We start from the raw sequence: 13,094 nt of genomic DNA on the forward strand, positions 1-13,094 counted from the left end.
AGTCCACACAGAAATCCAGGAAGAGGACTCATAAGGTCAGAAGGAGGAGGAGAGAAGGGCAGGGCGCTGCTTCCGAGGCTGCGGTCATGGATGCACCTGGCCGCCAGCGACCCCGGGCACCTGCAGCAGCGGTGACAGTCCTGGGTGAGGTGGGAGAGTGTCTCACAGCACATCTGTGCCAGCCTTCATTAAATTGAAAGGCAAAGGTGGTGAGAGATCCTGGGCACAGCAAGCAGACCCCCGACAGCATGTACCCAGCCGCAGTGAGTGGCATGCTCACTATTGGGCACACATGTTTGGTCTTTGGTCATCCAGGAAGTTCCTACAGGTGTTGAACGATTGTTACCCTGCAGAGACATCTTTGTTGTCATTTAAATAAATAGACACTATTAATAAAAGTCACTTGAAATCTTCCCCAGATTTGTAAGTGGAAGGATTGGGGTAAAGAGGAAGTCACAGTGGACATATAAAATGTTTAAAACTGAACAATAATATCAAAACTTACGGGATAAACGTTCAAGCAATACTTAGAAGAAAATCTGTGATTTTAGATGCAATTTTCAAAAGAGCAGCTAAAAATAAACAAGTATCCTAACCCTAATGGGAGTCACAACTATAAAAAAAGGTGTATTTTTAAAATTGACAACTTTTTGTGCCAATAGATTTGAAAGTGTAGATGAAATATGCATTTTGAAAACCCAAATTACTTAAGAAGAAAGAAAAATGTGGACATTTTATAACCATTTTCAATTAGGTCAATAGTCAGAACTTGCTTCTATCTTTCTGCTTGCTGCCCTGGGCCACTGGTTATGAGGTGAGGTTTTCCTAGCCTTCAGGGAACGAGTGATAACTAGCCTACTCACAGTGAGAGGAGGGAAGAAGTCATTCCGTCCACCCAGAGCCGTGCAAGGCAATGTGGACGAGCAAGGTGCAGAACAGATGGGAGGTCTGTGGGCAGAGTCCCAGGCCCGGCGCCTGACAGCACTCTGAACATGCAAGGGAAATGTGCGGGAGCAGCCATAGAAGGAGGCCTTTGCCTGCCCAGATGTCCAGACTCGCAAGGCTGCAGTCATGCGATGGCATGGTGCCTGTGAGACCTACGTCCAAAGGACAGCTGGGGGCCGGAAGCATGCCCGGGCTGTGACCCGAGGCTGTGTTAGAGAGGCACAGTAGAAATTGGGGGAAGGGTGCAGTAAATGGGTCTGGGAAAATGGGTTTCCATACAGGAAGAAGTTAGATCATCGTTGCCATAAATATTCAGAATGTGGAAAAATCACTCTTTAAATGATTCAAAGGAAATATCCATATGACCTTGGGACAGAGAGAAATTTCTTCCACAAGGTGTAAAAAGCAGAAACCATAGAGGAAAAGGCAGACACATTTGATTACATGAGATATTTTTATAATACCTAAGTAAAAACAGGAGAATAGAAGAAGATATTTTCAATGAACAGTGCAGATTACGGATTGGTATGTGCAAGAATGCATAAGGGAGTCTCAGGCCAGTCAGAGAAAACCCTGTTGGACATGTGGCTGGTTTGAAAGGCAGGGTGTGGGAGAGATCCCATGGCCTGGACTGGAGAGGGGTCCAGCCTTGACCCCCTACCTGACCAGGAGCTGGCAGACTGGCATAGCAAGGACGGTATGAGGGTGTGCGGAAATCACCCCACCCTGCTGGGGGTCACTCTGGAAATGTCTGCAAGTCCAAGATATGGGTAGCCTCCTACCCAGCAGTGCCAGTTCTAGATAGACTTTTGACATGTGCCCCAGAGACCTAGTAGCAAAACCTAGAAGTGGCTCTCAGGAAGGAAGTGGGTGAGCAGTCAGAAGGAAATGGTGTGGCAATTTATGGAAAAGTGGGTTTGTGTGTCAACACAGAAAGCAGTGTCGACATGCTCGACAGTAGCATTTTGAATGCCAGCAGCAAGTGTAGGACTGACCTGTGGTCTGATCCTGTCCTGTATGTGCCTGGTGGGCAGGGCTTGTCCCCTCTCTCACCCACAGCTTCCTCAATGGTAAATCTGTGGCACGGTCAGTTCTGGGTGTTGGGGAGACTCTGCCCCGCTGCTTCCCCTGCCCACCATCATCCTGGCCTTTGGTCACCTTTGCCTTTCCACTTTTGCTGAAAACCTAGATCATGGTTATCTTTTCATGGTCAGCAGTCATGCCCTTCAGGAGGTTTCTCTGCAGGTCTCTGGGCTTCTGTGCCTTCAAAGCCACCGTCGTCTAAAGGCCTGCATGGGTGCATGGGCCCTACCCTGTGCCTGGACTGAGGCAGCCAGGCCTGTGGTGCTCTCTCCTCCCGTAGATCCTAACAGGAGAGGACTGGAACGCAGTAATGTACCATGGGATTGAATCTCAAGGTGGAGTGAGCAAAGGCATGTTCTCCTCCTTTTACTTCATCGTCCTGACGCTGTTTGGAAACTGTATCCTTTTGTGGGGCTGGCGTGCAGGTGGCCAGCACTCTGCATGCTTTCCCCATGGTTGCCTCCTCCTCCCTCTGGGAAGGTGGGTGATGTGTTGGCTGCATGCTCTCAGAGCTAGGGGTGGGGTGGTGAGCGTCCCCATGGCTGCCTCCTCCTCCCTCTGGGAAGGCGGGTGGTGTGTTGGCTGCATGCTCTCAGAGCTAGGGGTGGGGTGGTGAGCGTCCCCATGGCTGCCTCCTCCTCCCTCTGGGAAGGCGGGTGGTGTGTTGGCTGCATGCTCTCAGAGCTAGGGGTGGGTGATGAGCGTCCTCTAGGTGACGGGCACCGGGTTCGAAGGTGCTGTCCGTGGCGTCTGGGGGTGGGGCAGGGGGCAGGCCTGCCGTGACTCAGAAGACACTCTGAGTAGACTTGGGGACCTTGCAGGGAAGTGAGGCTTAGCGCATCGGGACAGCAGGTTTTCTTCATTATTTGATTTGATTAAGTTTTGGCACATAGGTCATAAAAACTCCCCTGCTGAAAATGTGAAGAGAGATGCAGAGAAAGGCTTCTGTGACTGATAGCACTGGGTTTTGCTTTAGGGTCTCCTGCCAGAGGGCAAGTATGCAGGGCCAAGGCAGGCCAGCAGTAGGGGACAAGCTCTTCTACAGGTTGGGGACAAGGAAAATCCAGAGACCATATGGGGCTCATGATGCCAGCCGGGTTGAGGGCCAGGAGAACTGTAGCTGAGGTAGAAAGGGCAGGCCAAGGAGGGCTCACTGGCTCTGGAATGCACCTGGCCATCTGAGCCCCAAGGGTGTAAAACCCTAGCCCAGTGTCAGACGGAGCAGGACTGGGCTGGGCCCTGAGAACATAGCTTCCAACATGTTGCAGGGGCGTGCCTGTATACCTTAAGAACTGAGGTGGCATAACGTTCTGTGGAGCCTGGGAGAAAGCTCTGAGCTGGAGACAGACACCGAGTTACCCCACAGCCTACCTGCCTGCTCTACTCACCTCTCACCTTCTTGCACGTGACTGACCTCCATACACCTGGTCACTCACCCTGTCTGGCCTTCTCAGACCTCCCGGTGTTGCTCTGCTTTCCCTCGTTTCTGTCCCCTGAATCCTCTTCTCTGTCTCTGGGGCTAGCCCCCATAGGGACTCACGTCTGCAAGTGTGGGCTTTCAGGTCACAGCTCAGGCCTTGAGCCCCAGGTCAGGAGTCCCACCTCCCCTGAGACTGAGTGTGAGGTCTGGGAGAGCCAGGGATTGAGGGTCAGCGTTTGCTTTGGAGATGGGAGGCCTTTACCCCATGTGAAGGCAAGGAAGTGCAGCCATGGTTGCCAGAGAGGAAAGGAGGCTGCAGTGTTTCCCTCAGAGGGAAGGCCAGTGTGCAGTGGGGAGCACCACCACTCCAAGACAGAGCAGTGGTTTGCCACGGTGGCGCCTGACCCCATGATGAGGCCAGGCATTTTGGCCACCAGGGTCCTCCTCCCTGTCCAATCAGAGTGGCTCCTTGCTGTACTCATAGTCGCTCTGGGGGGTCTCCAGGTTGTAGCCCTTAGCCCTGCTGTAGGCATGGAATGTTTTCTATAGGGTGTGGCAGTGCTTAGTGCCTGGAGGTGTCCTGCTTGGGGGTCAGCCTGGCCTCAGCATCCTGTCGTGTGGGCTCTACTGGAGCCCTGAGCAGGGTTGGCTGTGAGGCAGTGCCCTGGGCCCTAGGCTGCCCTGAGTCTCAGGGGGTGGGGTACCTGTCCAGCCAGAGAGGGCCCTGACCTACCCAGGTCATTGCGGTTGGCCAGCTGCAATTTGGGCAGAGCCCCCAGAAAATAGAGGCCTGGGCAAGGGTGAACTGCTAGATTTTGGGGAAAAGGGCTCAAGCCTGTACAACTCAGGGTTCTCGGGGCAGCCTTCCCCAGTCGCACCTGAGAGTCAGAGACAGTTTTGGTTGCCCTGACTGTGAGGAGGGGCTGCTGGCACGGCACGCACAGAGGCCAGGGATGCTGCTCAACATACACAGCAAGGGTCACCCAGCTCAGTGTGCCAGCAGTGCCACTACTGAGGCCTCTGCCAGACGAGCCGACTCAAGCTGAGACGTCAGGAACTGGCAGGACCAGCGCTCGTTGCAGCAGGGGCCTGACATCATCACAGAAGTTCTTGTAGTGAGATGAGCAATGGGAAGAGGTGGCACCAGCACAAGGAGAAGGGCTCCTTTTGCACGGATACCATGGTGACTCGTGGTAGGGCCAGGTCCTGGAGAGCTTTGCAGGACCCCCTTGGCCTTGGCTTCCTCGTTCCTGAAGGGGTGGTGGCAGCCCCGCAGCACAGGTCCCTGGGATCCACTCAGGGCGGGCAGTACTGGGTACTGGGAGCTCTGTGTGCACCCTCCTGGCTCTGGGAGCAGTGCCCAGAACTTCCTGTTAGAACAGGAATTGAGAAGAAGGGTTAGACTGGCCGGGGTCTGTGAGCCCCGCTGGGCCCTGGAAGGGGCTGGTCTCAGGTGTGTGTGTTTGCCATCTGACTTGGGGGGCTCTGCTCACAGGACTGGGTGGCGTGGGGACCCAGCTGCAGCCTGTTCAAGCTTGTTGCAAGGCTTCTCATGCTGACTGGAATAGAGAGAGGTGGGGACAGAGGCAGGCAGTCTGCCCTCTCTGGGAGGCAAAGGCATATTGCCCCAACACAGTTTCTAAGCTTTGGACCTAGAATGTCAGCTCCCAAAGGCTGGGGCGAGGAAAGGTCCATGTGCCCATTAGGAGAGGTTGGGTGGAAGGAGCTGAGTGGAGGATGGATGGGCAGAGGGGTTTGTGGGAGCAGAGACCAGGGAGATTTGGCCTGGTGACTGGGCTGGTGTGTCTGGGACCATGCTGTCTGAGGGGGTCGGTGGATGCCAAGGGAAGGAGGTGGGAGACTTGTTGGGATCTGTGGAGATGGGGCCTCCTATTTTCCGTAGGCAACCATGGTGTGACTGTGTGGGACAGTGTGGGGCATAGAGCTCCCTTAGCTTGACCAACCAGACACCTTGCTGAATGTCTTCCTGGCCATCGCTGTGGACAACCTTGCCAATGCCCAGGAGCTGACCAAGGTATGTAGGGATGCCACCTGCAGCCTGGGTGCCAAGAAGGGCAGGGGATCAGTCCAGGTCACTCTGGATGAGGCTGCAGAGTCATGAGGAGGGCCAAGTCTTGGGCTGGGACCCTGTGTGTCGAGGGTAGTCTCTCAAGGTCCTGAAGAATGGTCATGCTGGACTCGGGCTCTGTGTCAGGGATTGCAGCTGTGGAAGTATGGAGAGACAGGAAGGCAGGCCCACACGTGAGCAGGCCCCCAGGATCTGTGAAGATCTGTGAAGAAAGGCCTTCACAGGCAGGATGCGGTGTGGGGAAGAGAGGCAGGCTGTCAGGAGAGCCACCTGAAGGGTGAGGGCCGGTGGGGGGCACCAGTCTGAACAACTGTGTGATGGGGAGAGGTGGTGTTCCGTCAAGAGAGGGATGCAGGATGTGGGCCCTGGAGAATGTCCTGCTCTGACAACCCTGGAGGGAAGTGAGGGGACACCTGTGGGGTTGACCTCACACACTGGACTTGGCTGGAGCTGGTAGGAACAACTGGTCGCGAAGCCTTAGCACATCTATGCCACAGCAGGACAGCTCCTCCTCTTGGCCGTCAGGGCCAGCAGGTGCCATTCAACATTCACCTCATCCCCAAGCCCAGTGGGGCATGTGGTTACACACTCTCCCTCTGTGGTTTTCCTCCAGATGATATGGCCCCATACCAGGTCATCTTCACCTCCACTGCTCTGGACAGTGTGACAGGTCCACCTGCTGTCACATTCTCAGACTTGCTTTGATTTGATTCCCAGCTCCAGCGTGGAGGGCACTGCCACCTGGTGGGGCATGTGCCATGTTGCAAATATCCCAAGAGCATGCACAGTAGGTGGAGTGTACCTGCCTGTGCACCTGCTGTGTGTGTGACACTGCATGCTCCTCAGCTGGGGCTGCCATGCCCAGACACGTCTGCCTGTGCTTGCACCTGTGCATACCTGTGAGACCGACCCAGTCTGGTCACTGTGGTCCAGTGCTTGTCTGGTCCTGGGCTGAGGAAGGCAGGGACAGGCACCTCTCTGCAGGCATCAGCAGTGTAGGTCTCTGAGGGGGTATGACTGAGCATGTACCCCTAGGCATCCCTACTCCACCCTCACCTCGCCTGTGCAGCGTACCTGCCTCAGGCCCACGAGCCTCTCTTTGCTTCAGCTCAGTCTCCTTCCTCCCACCCCAGGCCTGGGTCTTGGCTTTGCCTGTGGGTCTGGACTTCTCTTTTGCTCTGGCCTCTGGCTCCTGAGGACTCAGGAGCACCACTGGCCTGCCCATTGCTGTCATTAGTGTGGGCTGAGATTGGGGCTGGGCTGCTGGGCAACGGGAACCAATGATTCACAGAGTTGTCCTTGGTGTTAGGATTTCTGGGCCTGTGTGAACTTGGGCTGCTCGTTATGGTTGATGTGAATACCAGCTGTCCCTGGGTCGGGATGAGCTTGAGTCCCCAGGCTGCCACTCTTTAAGCTTCTGTGTGGTGGATCAACTTTGTCTCATCTCTGAGTATGAAGTATAAGGGTCTCTTTTTTTCTATGGTGGTCATTTTCAGGCAGCTACCAGGGGATTTAGTTTTTGCCATTATTGTGTCCCTAAAAGCAGATCTAAGGACATTTTGAAGACTGTTGGAGCCAGATGAGCCTGGACTTGGGGAGTTTGGGGGGGCCATGGTGGCCCCAGATGTCCAGATTCACAGTGTGGAGGTCTTAACTTTCCTTCTGGGGCCCAGAGCACAGGAACACAGCATGTTGGTTTTGCTTAGCCAGAGTGTCTGTCCAGCTGTCCATTCCCCTTCATAGGCAGGGGCAGAGGTGCCTACACACACACACACTCCTAGCCCTGGTGTCAGAGCCACAAGGAGTTTCATCGCCACAGCTGGGAATGGGTATAAAGATGCTATCTGCTGGGTCCAGTCAGAAAAGCTCAAAAGTGGGATGTAACCCCACTGAAAACTGCTGGTGGCTGCCCTTATTCGCAGTGTCCAGCTAGCACCTCATCATAAGTCCTGTGACAGGCCAGCTTTGTTCAGATGTGACAGGTGCCTCTGGGAGGGAAGAAGGATAAAAAGGGGAAGATTTGACTTGATAAGCCAGTCTAAGGTGCATGGTATAAACAGGTAGGTATGTCTAGGTAGTGACTTGGTATCTGAGCTGGGCTCAGGATCAGGGTGTCCATTTAGGTATGGGGTCATCAGCTTGAGAGCACACTGGGAGATGGCATAGGCCAGAGGGCACTGAGGCAGGGAACTGGAGACTATCACCTCTGAGCCACAGACATAAAAGAGGAGGCCCTGGACTTGTGTGCTGCTCCTAGGGAAACGATGTTCACACAGAGGCGGTTACCCCGTCCCATGGGTGCAGAGGGCGGGAGGGGCACTGAGGGGAAGCTAATGGCCTTGGAGTGGGACAACACTCTGAGGGACAAGTATTTCTGTTATTCACACAGGATGAAGAAGAGATGGAAGAAGCAGCCAATCAGAAGCTGGCTCTGCAGAAGGCCAAGGAAGTGGCTGAAGTCAGCCCCATGTCTGCTGCCAACATCTCCATTGCTGCGTAAGGCTCCTGGGAGCAGACTGTGGGTGGCTGTGGTTGGGTCACACCAGGCCCCCATTCCAGAGGCTTCCTCAGAGCACCCCTTGCATTAGCTGGGGCTGGTGAGGACACAGCTCAGCCCTGAACCTGTGTTAGATGAAGCCCGGAACAAAGGACTCCCTGGGCTCCCTGGGCTCTGTGACATTCTTCCATTCTGAGCATGGGCAGGGTCTTCTGGGTGTGTTGCTCACAGTGCGAATGGAACTGGCTCAACCACAGTGCTTACTCACCAGGAGGTCTCAGGGAGGTTCATGGCAAAACTGGAAGTCGATTGGGGTGAGGAGCCTGCACATGGAGTTTATACACAGCTTTCTAGAAATGTATCTGGTGAGCCAAGAGGTTCTAGGTGGCACCTCAGAAGCCCTGGAACTTGATGCAGCTTCCAAAAACATCTCTAAGTGTTTGGTATTGGGATAGGGGTCAGGGAGCTTCTGTGATGAGATAGGATGGGTGCAGGGCAGGGCTGGCTCCTGTGGACCTCCGGCACAGTGCAGTGCACGTGTGGGGGGCTAAGGACTTTAAGGGACTAGAGAGTTTGGGCAGAGTGCCACATGCTGCTGCGGCCTAGGGAGAGGAGAGAAGCCTGGCTGTGCCTGATCTCAGACCACTGGCTCTGCAGCTGTTGGCTGCCTGGCTTCACGTTCACCCCACCACCCACCTTTCTCATGCTGATCCTTCCCTTTCTGTTGCCACTGAGTACCGTGCCAGGCAGCCGTGGCACCTCTGAGGCGACACATGCCTGTACTGCTGAGTGTTTGTGGCATGCGGATGAGTGTTCTGTGAGGCGGTTTGTGTGTGTGTGTGTGTGTGTGTGTGTGCATGCACGTATGCTCGGGAAGGCCCTGGAAGATGGCGTTTGCAGAGGACCTCTCTCTAAGCCAAGCAGGAAGTGCTGGGAAGGATCCTTTGGGAGTGACTGCAGCTGCTCCCAACCCTGGCCCCCACCTCCTGGGACCATGCAGCCAGCCAGGCAGGCTGAGGACAAAGCAGCCGACGTGGGGCTTTTGGGTAACTCAGTGCTCTGTTCTGTTTCATTGACTGGCCAGTCCAGTTGTCTGGTCAGGTGGTCAGTGTAACTCGATAACTTGGCCTGAGACTGCAGTGGTCTTCAGGCTCCCTGTTCGTGGCCTGCACGTGAGCTCTGCAAGCCGGTGCTGTCTACTAGAGAGGGTGGGTGTGGGCAGCATTTGGCTTGTTGGGTTCCTGGCCTCATGTGGCCTTGTGACATTTCTGTTTGGCATTTGCCTTCTCTGTTGCTCCTGGGGGTGAGTGAGTGTCCTGGGCCCGGCTTTCTCTACGGCTGCCATTCCCATGCAGGTGCTGGAGAGTGTTCACGTCCACCCAGCTGAGACTGTAGAGAGAAGTGTGCCATTGAGGGTGCATCAGGCCACCAGACAGAGGTCTAGACCATTCTTCTTCCGCCACCACAGTCCTTGTTTGGAGACATTGTGTGCAGGCACGAGGCACCCCAGGCACGGGCCACACATGACACCAGCTGTTGGTCTGAGCACTGTGGTTGTTTCTGCGTGGAAAAAGTGCTTCTTTTCTCCTGGGACCCACAGGTGTTCTGCCTCAGGAGGGTCCCAAGTGAGGTGCCAGCTCCAGAGTCAGGGTCACAGCCCTCATATCTGTGAGGGCTGGCAGTGTCCAGGATTAGTGCCTGTGTCACCTCTTGGATGGACTGTGGGTCCTTCAGGCCCTGCCAGGGATGCAGCTGTGGCCTATGTTTGGTGAATGACAAGTGATCTGGTTTAACTGCAGAGGTCCTGAGTGTGATCCTGCAGAAATCAACCTCCTGGGCATGAGGGAGGGCCTACACTGGACGAGGCCTATCCCCAGTTGTGCATGGGTGCTGGGTATGAGGGCCACTACTGCTGGGTTTCCCACCTGTCCTGCTGAGGCCCCTGAGGGCTGGAGATGCCTGTGTATTCATTTCTGTGGCCTAATGCTGGACCAGGTGGGAATGCAGCTCCCAGTGCTCCCCGACCCTGCTCCCCACACCTGGACACATGGTTTGTGCCATGGGTGCTCTGCGGGGACATTGTGTGGTGCCCCAGGTGCAAGAGGACCTTGCACTCTGGGTGGCAGTGGACAGTGTGGGATCTCTGGGATCGGGTCTGTGTCTGTCGCCCAGGGGCAGCTATGTCAGGATCGGGGGTCGGGGGAGGGCTGTGAAGCTTGACGTTGTCTTCCCAGGGCTGTCGGCCGTGGCACTCTTGCCCTCACCTGCGCTTCTGAGCGGCTTTGCACACACACATTCACAATACGCTGTCACACTTACTCACACACACTCACAGTCTTAGATTTTCATGCACACTCATCATCTCGATGCTCCCACATTGTCACGCACACCTGTCTACACCTGGGGCTGATGGGTAGGAGAGCTGCTCTGTGTGCCTTAGAATTGTGCAAAGACCTTGGCCTTGAGAAGGAGGTACTGGAAACCCACCTGGCCCTCCCTGGGACAGCCAGGGTGAAGGTCATGGCTGTTACGAGATGTTGGTTTCTCTGTTGGTTTTGGAAAAGCTGCTACAAAGTCACTTGGAAGTGATTGGAGTTATATCCATAGGGAAGTTGGGCTGGTGGCATAGCCTGGTTTGCTCCTGGAGAGGTCATGGTGACCTGAAACCAGTTGGACTTGAGCCTGGGGAGCTGAGGGCCTGGGAGCAGTTCCTGGGAAGGCAGGTGGGGCAGGCAGCAGGGCCCCCAGAAGCATGTCAGGTAAGGGTAGCTGTGGCCTCCTGGTTCTCTTGTCTGTGCATCTCTGGGTCGGCGTGCATCACAGGGGAAGGGCTGGGTGGAATTGTGGGAAAAGTGGCAACAGCTTCTCCCTAACACAAGGCACTTATCAGAGCAGTGTGGGTCAAGCCATAGTGGATGAATGGGTCCCGCCAAATAACTGGTTCTCATCTTTTAGCCATCAGTAGGGTTTGCTGTGTTACTTAGTTTCTTTTCTGCATGTGTAGAATTGGTTCTCAACCTCTTTTTTGCCCCGAGGTCTCAGCTGGTGCCTGTCCGATGGACTGTCTCTGGCCTCCTGCCCAGATGCACACTGCAGCCTGCGCCTGCACTGACATGGCTGCCAGTGTTGCCAGTGACTCTCAGGACTTTCTGTTTTTCTCACTTCTGTTTATGTTTTGTTTCTTGCATGTGCAGTTTTGTAAAGCAAACTCGAGGTACTGTATCTCGCAGCTCATCTGTCTCCAGCGTAGATTCACCGTGAGTCGCTCTGCTACGATATTCCATCCGTGGCTCCATGATTGATACATGTGGCTCCATGATTGATACATGTGCACACCTGCCTACCACTCCTGACTCTGCTTTTCCACCTAAGCCATTTGCTTCATGGGCAGCTCCAGGCCAGCCTTCTGCAGCCTGGGCTGGGAATGGCGGGCACACTCCCTGGCATCCTGGAGTCCTGCTCACAGGCTCAGTCAGCCCCTTCTGATCTCAGCTCCTCCCACTCCCCTTCTTGTTCTCCATCCTCTTGTCTGCTGTCTGTCTATGTGCAGTCACTCTGGTGTCTTGGGTGTATCTGCTTCTCTGAGTGAATGGGGCACTGTGGGCCCAGGTCTCTTGTGCTTCCTATGAGGCCAGTGTCTTGTATGGAGACCCCAGAGAGTTCTTGGGGCTCACTGGGAACATTTGTGGTTCTTTGAAGCTCCCCTTACTTGTGGGGAATGTTTCAGTGACTCTAGGTAAGTCCTTGTCCAAGAGCAGAGCTCTTGTCCAACTGTGGTACTCATGGCACACGGGCCAGGTGGAGCCGTGGAAACCCCAAGCTGGCTCTCCAGCTAGTCACACTAGTGGACCGCCTGACCTCTCCTGATACATCTCCTCTTGGAGAATATTCCTGGGTGACTTGTCCCCAGGGATTTCCCCTTGAGAATGAGGCGAGGCTCTGCAAGGGAGGGTACCTGAGTGGTCAGGTGCATTTGGGCCACGTGGATGGAAGTGGCCATGTGCCCTTTCTGTGAGGCTCCCAGCAGCCTTGCCCCGTGCACCTTCTTGATGCCAAAATAGAGCTGGCCTGCTTTCCCCCAAGCCCTGGTTGCTGCTGGCTGTTGCAGCCTGATGTCTCATGGGGTAAGAAAGCATGCTGGATCTTGAAAGGTTGACTCAAGTGGTAGAGTAAGATGCTGATGCATGTATCAGTGGTTCATATCAGGGCTACTCCACACTGTCAACAGTTATGGGTAACAGTTATGGCTGAGCCTAGAGTCCTCAAAGCACAGAGATTCTCAGGGCTCCTTTCTGAGCCTTATGATTGTCCTCAGTGTTTGAATCAGCCTTGCTAAGCTGTCCTCCCTAGTATGAATGGGTTGCACCCGCAAGGTGGGACCAGGACATCATGGGATCAGCCTCTCCATGTGATTCCTTAAAGATCCCTCTTAATAAGGACCTTGCCTGGATTAGTCACCAGCCACACTGCGGTAGAGGTCTGTATGGCTTGGTTCCCATTCTCAGGTTCTTGAACTATCTGTGAACTCAGTAGAAATGAACAGAGGAGAGACCTGCACTGGCCAAACTGAGCAGAATTCAGTGGAGTTTATGTGCCAGAAAGAGCAAGTCCAGAGACCTTGACCAGGACAAGGGCACTACTGCTCAGGTACATATGAAGAAAAGACTTGGTGCATATATTGCATATATATTCGGGCTCAGGGGCTTCATCTAGAGAGAAGCCCAGTGGTACCACCTGGGTGGTGTGTAGCTGTAGTCAGTCTCTGGTGATATCAGGGCCCAGAGTAGCAGACAGACCCATAGGGACTGGTGGAGCAGGGCTACAGTGGCTGATGCAGATGGCTGGGCAGTCTTTGCACAGCTGGTCACTGTGGTACTCTCTCTGGGTAGTCATGAGAGGCCCTGCCAGCCTGATGGCCCCTCTGGCCCCATAGACTACCTGGCCCCTTGCTGGACTTGAGGTGATTCCTGAGAGAGGGAGGACCACTCCTGGGGCAAGGCTGAGGGCAGGGTTATGTGGTGTGGAGCCCATACCCTCCTGTTATAGGACCTGAGCTGTCA

General features: G+C 54.7%; 1 protein-coding gene across 1 annotated transcript in view; it reads left to right on the top strand.

Annotated features, from left to right (window-relative positions):
• CACNA1B (calcium voltage-gated channel subunit alpha1 B) overlaps positions 1-13,094 on the top strand; it is a 192,163-nt gene that overhangs the window by 93,053 nt on the left and 86,016 nt on the right. Inside the window, exons 16-18 of the mRNA XM_079112735.1 lie at positions 2,309-2,426; positions 5,416-5,483; positions 7,927-8,033. Of these exons, the coding sequence (XP_078968861.1) occupies positions 2,309-2,426; positions 5,416-5,483; positions 7,927-8,033 (293 nt within the window). The remainder of the gene's footprint in view (positions 1-2,308; positions 2,427-5,415; positions 5,484-7,926; positions 8,034-13,094) is intronic.

Source organism: Sciurus vulgaris, assembly GCF_902686455.1.
Source record: "Sciurus vulgaris genome assembly, chromosome: 15".
Lineage (NCBI taxonomy): Eukaryota > Metazoa > Chordata > Mammalia > Rodentia > Sciuridae > Sciurus > Sciurus vulgaris.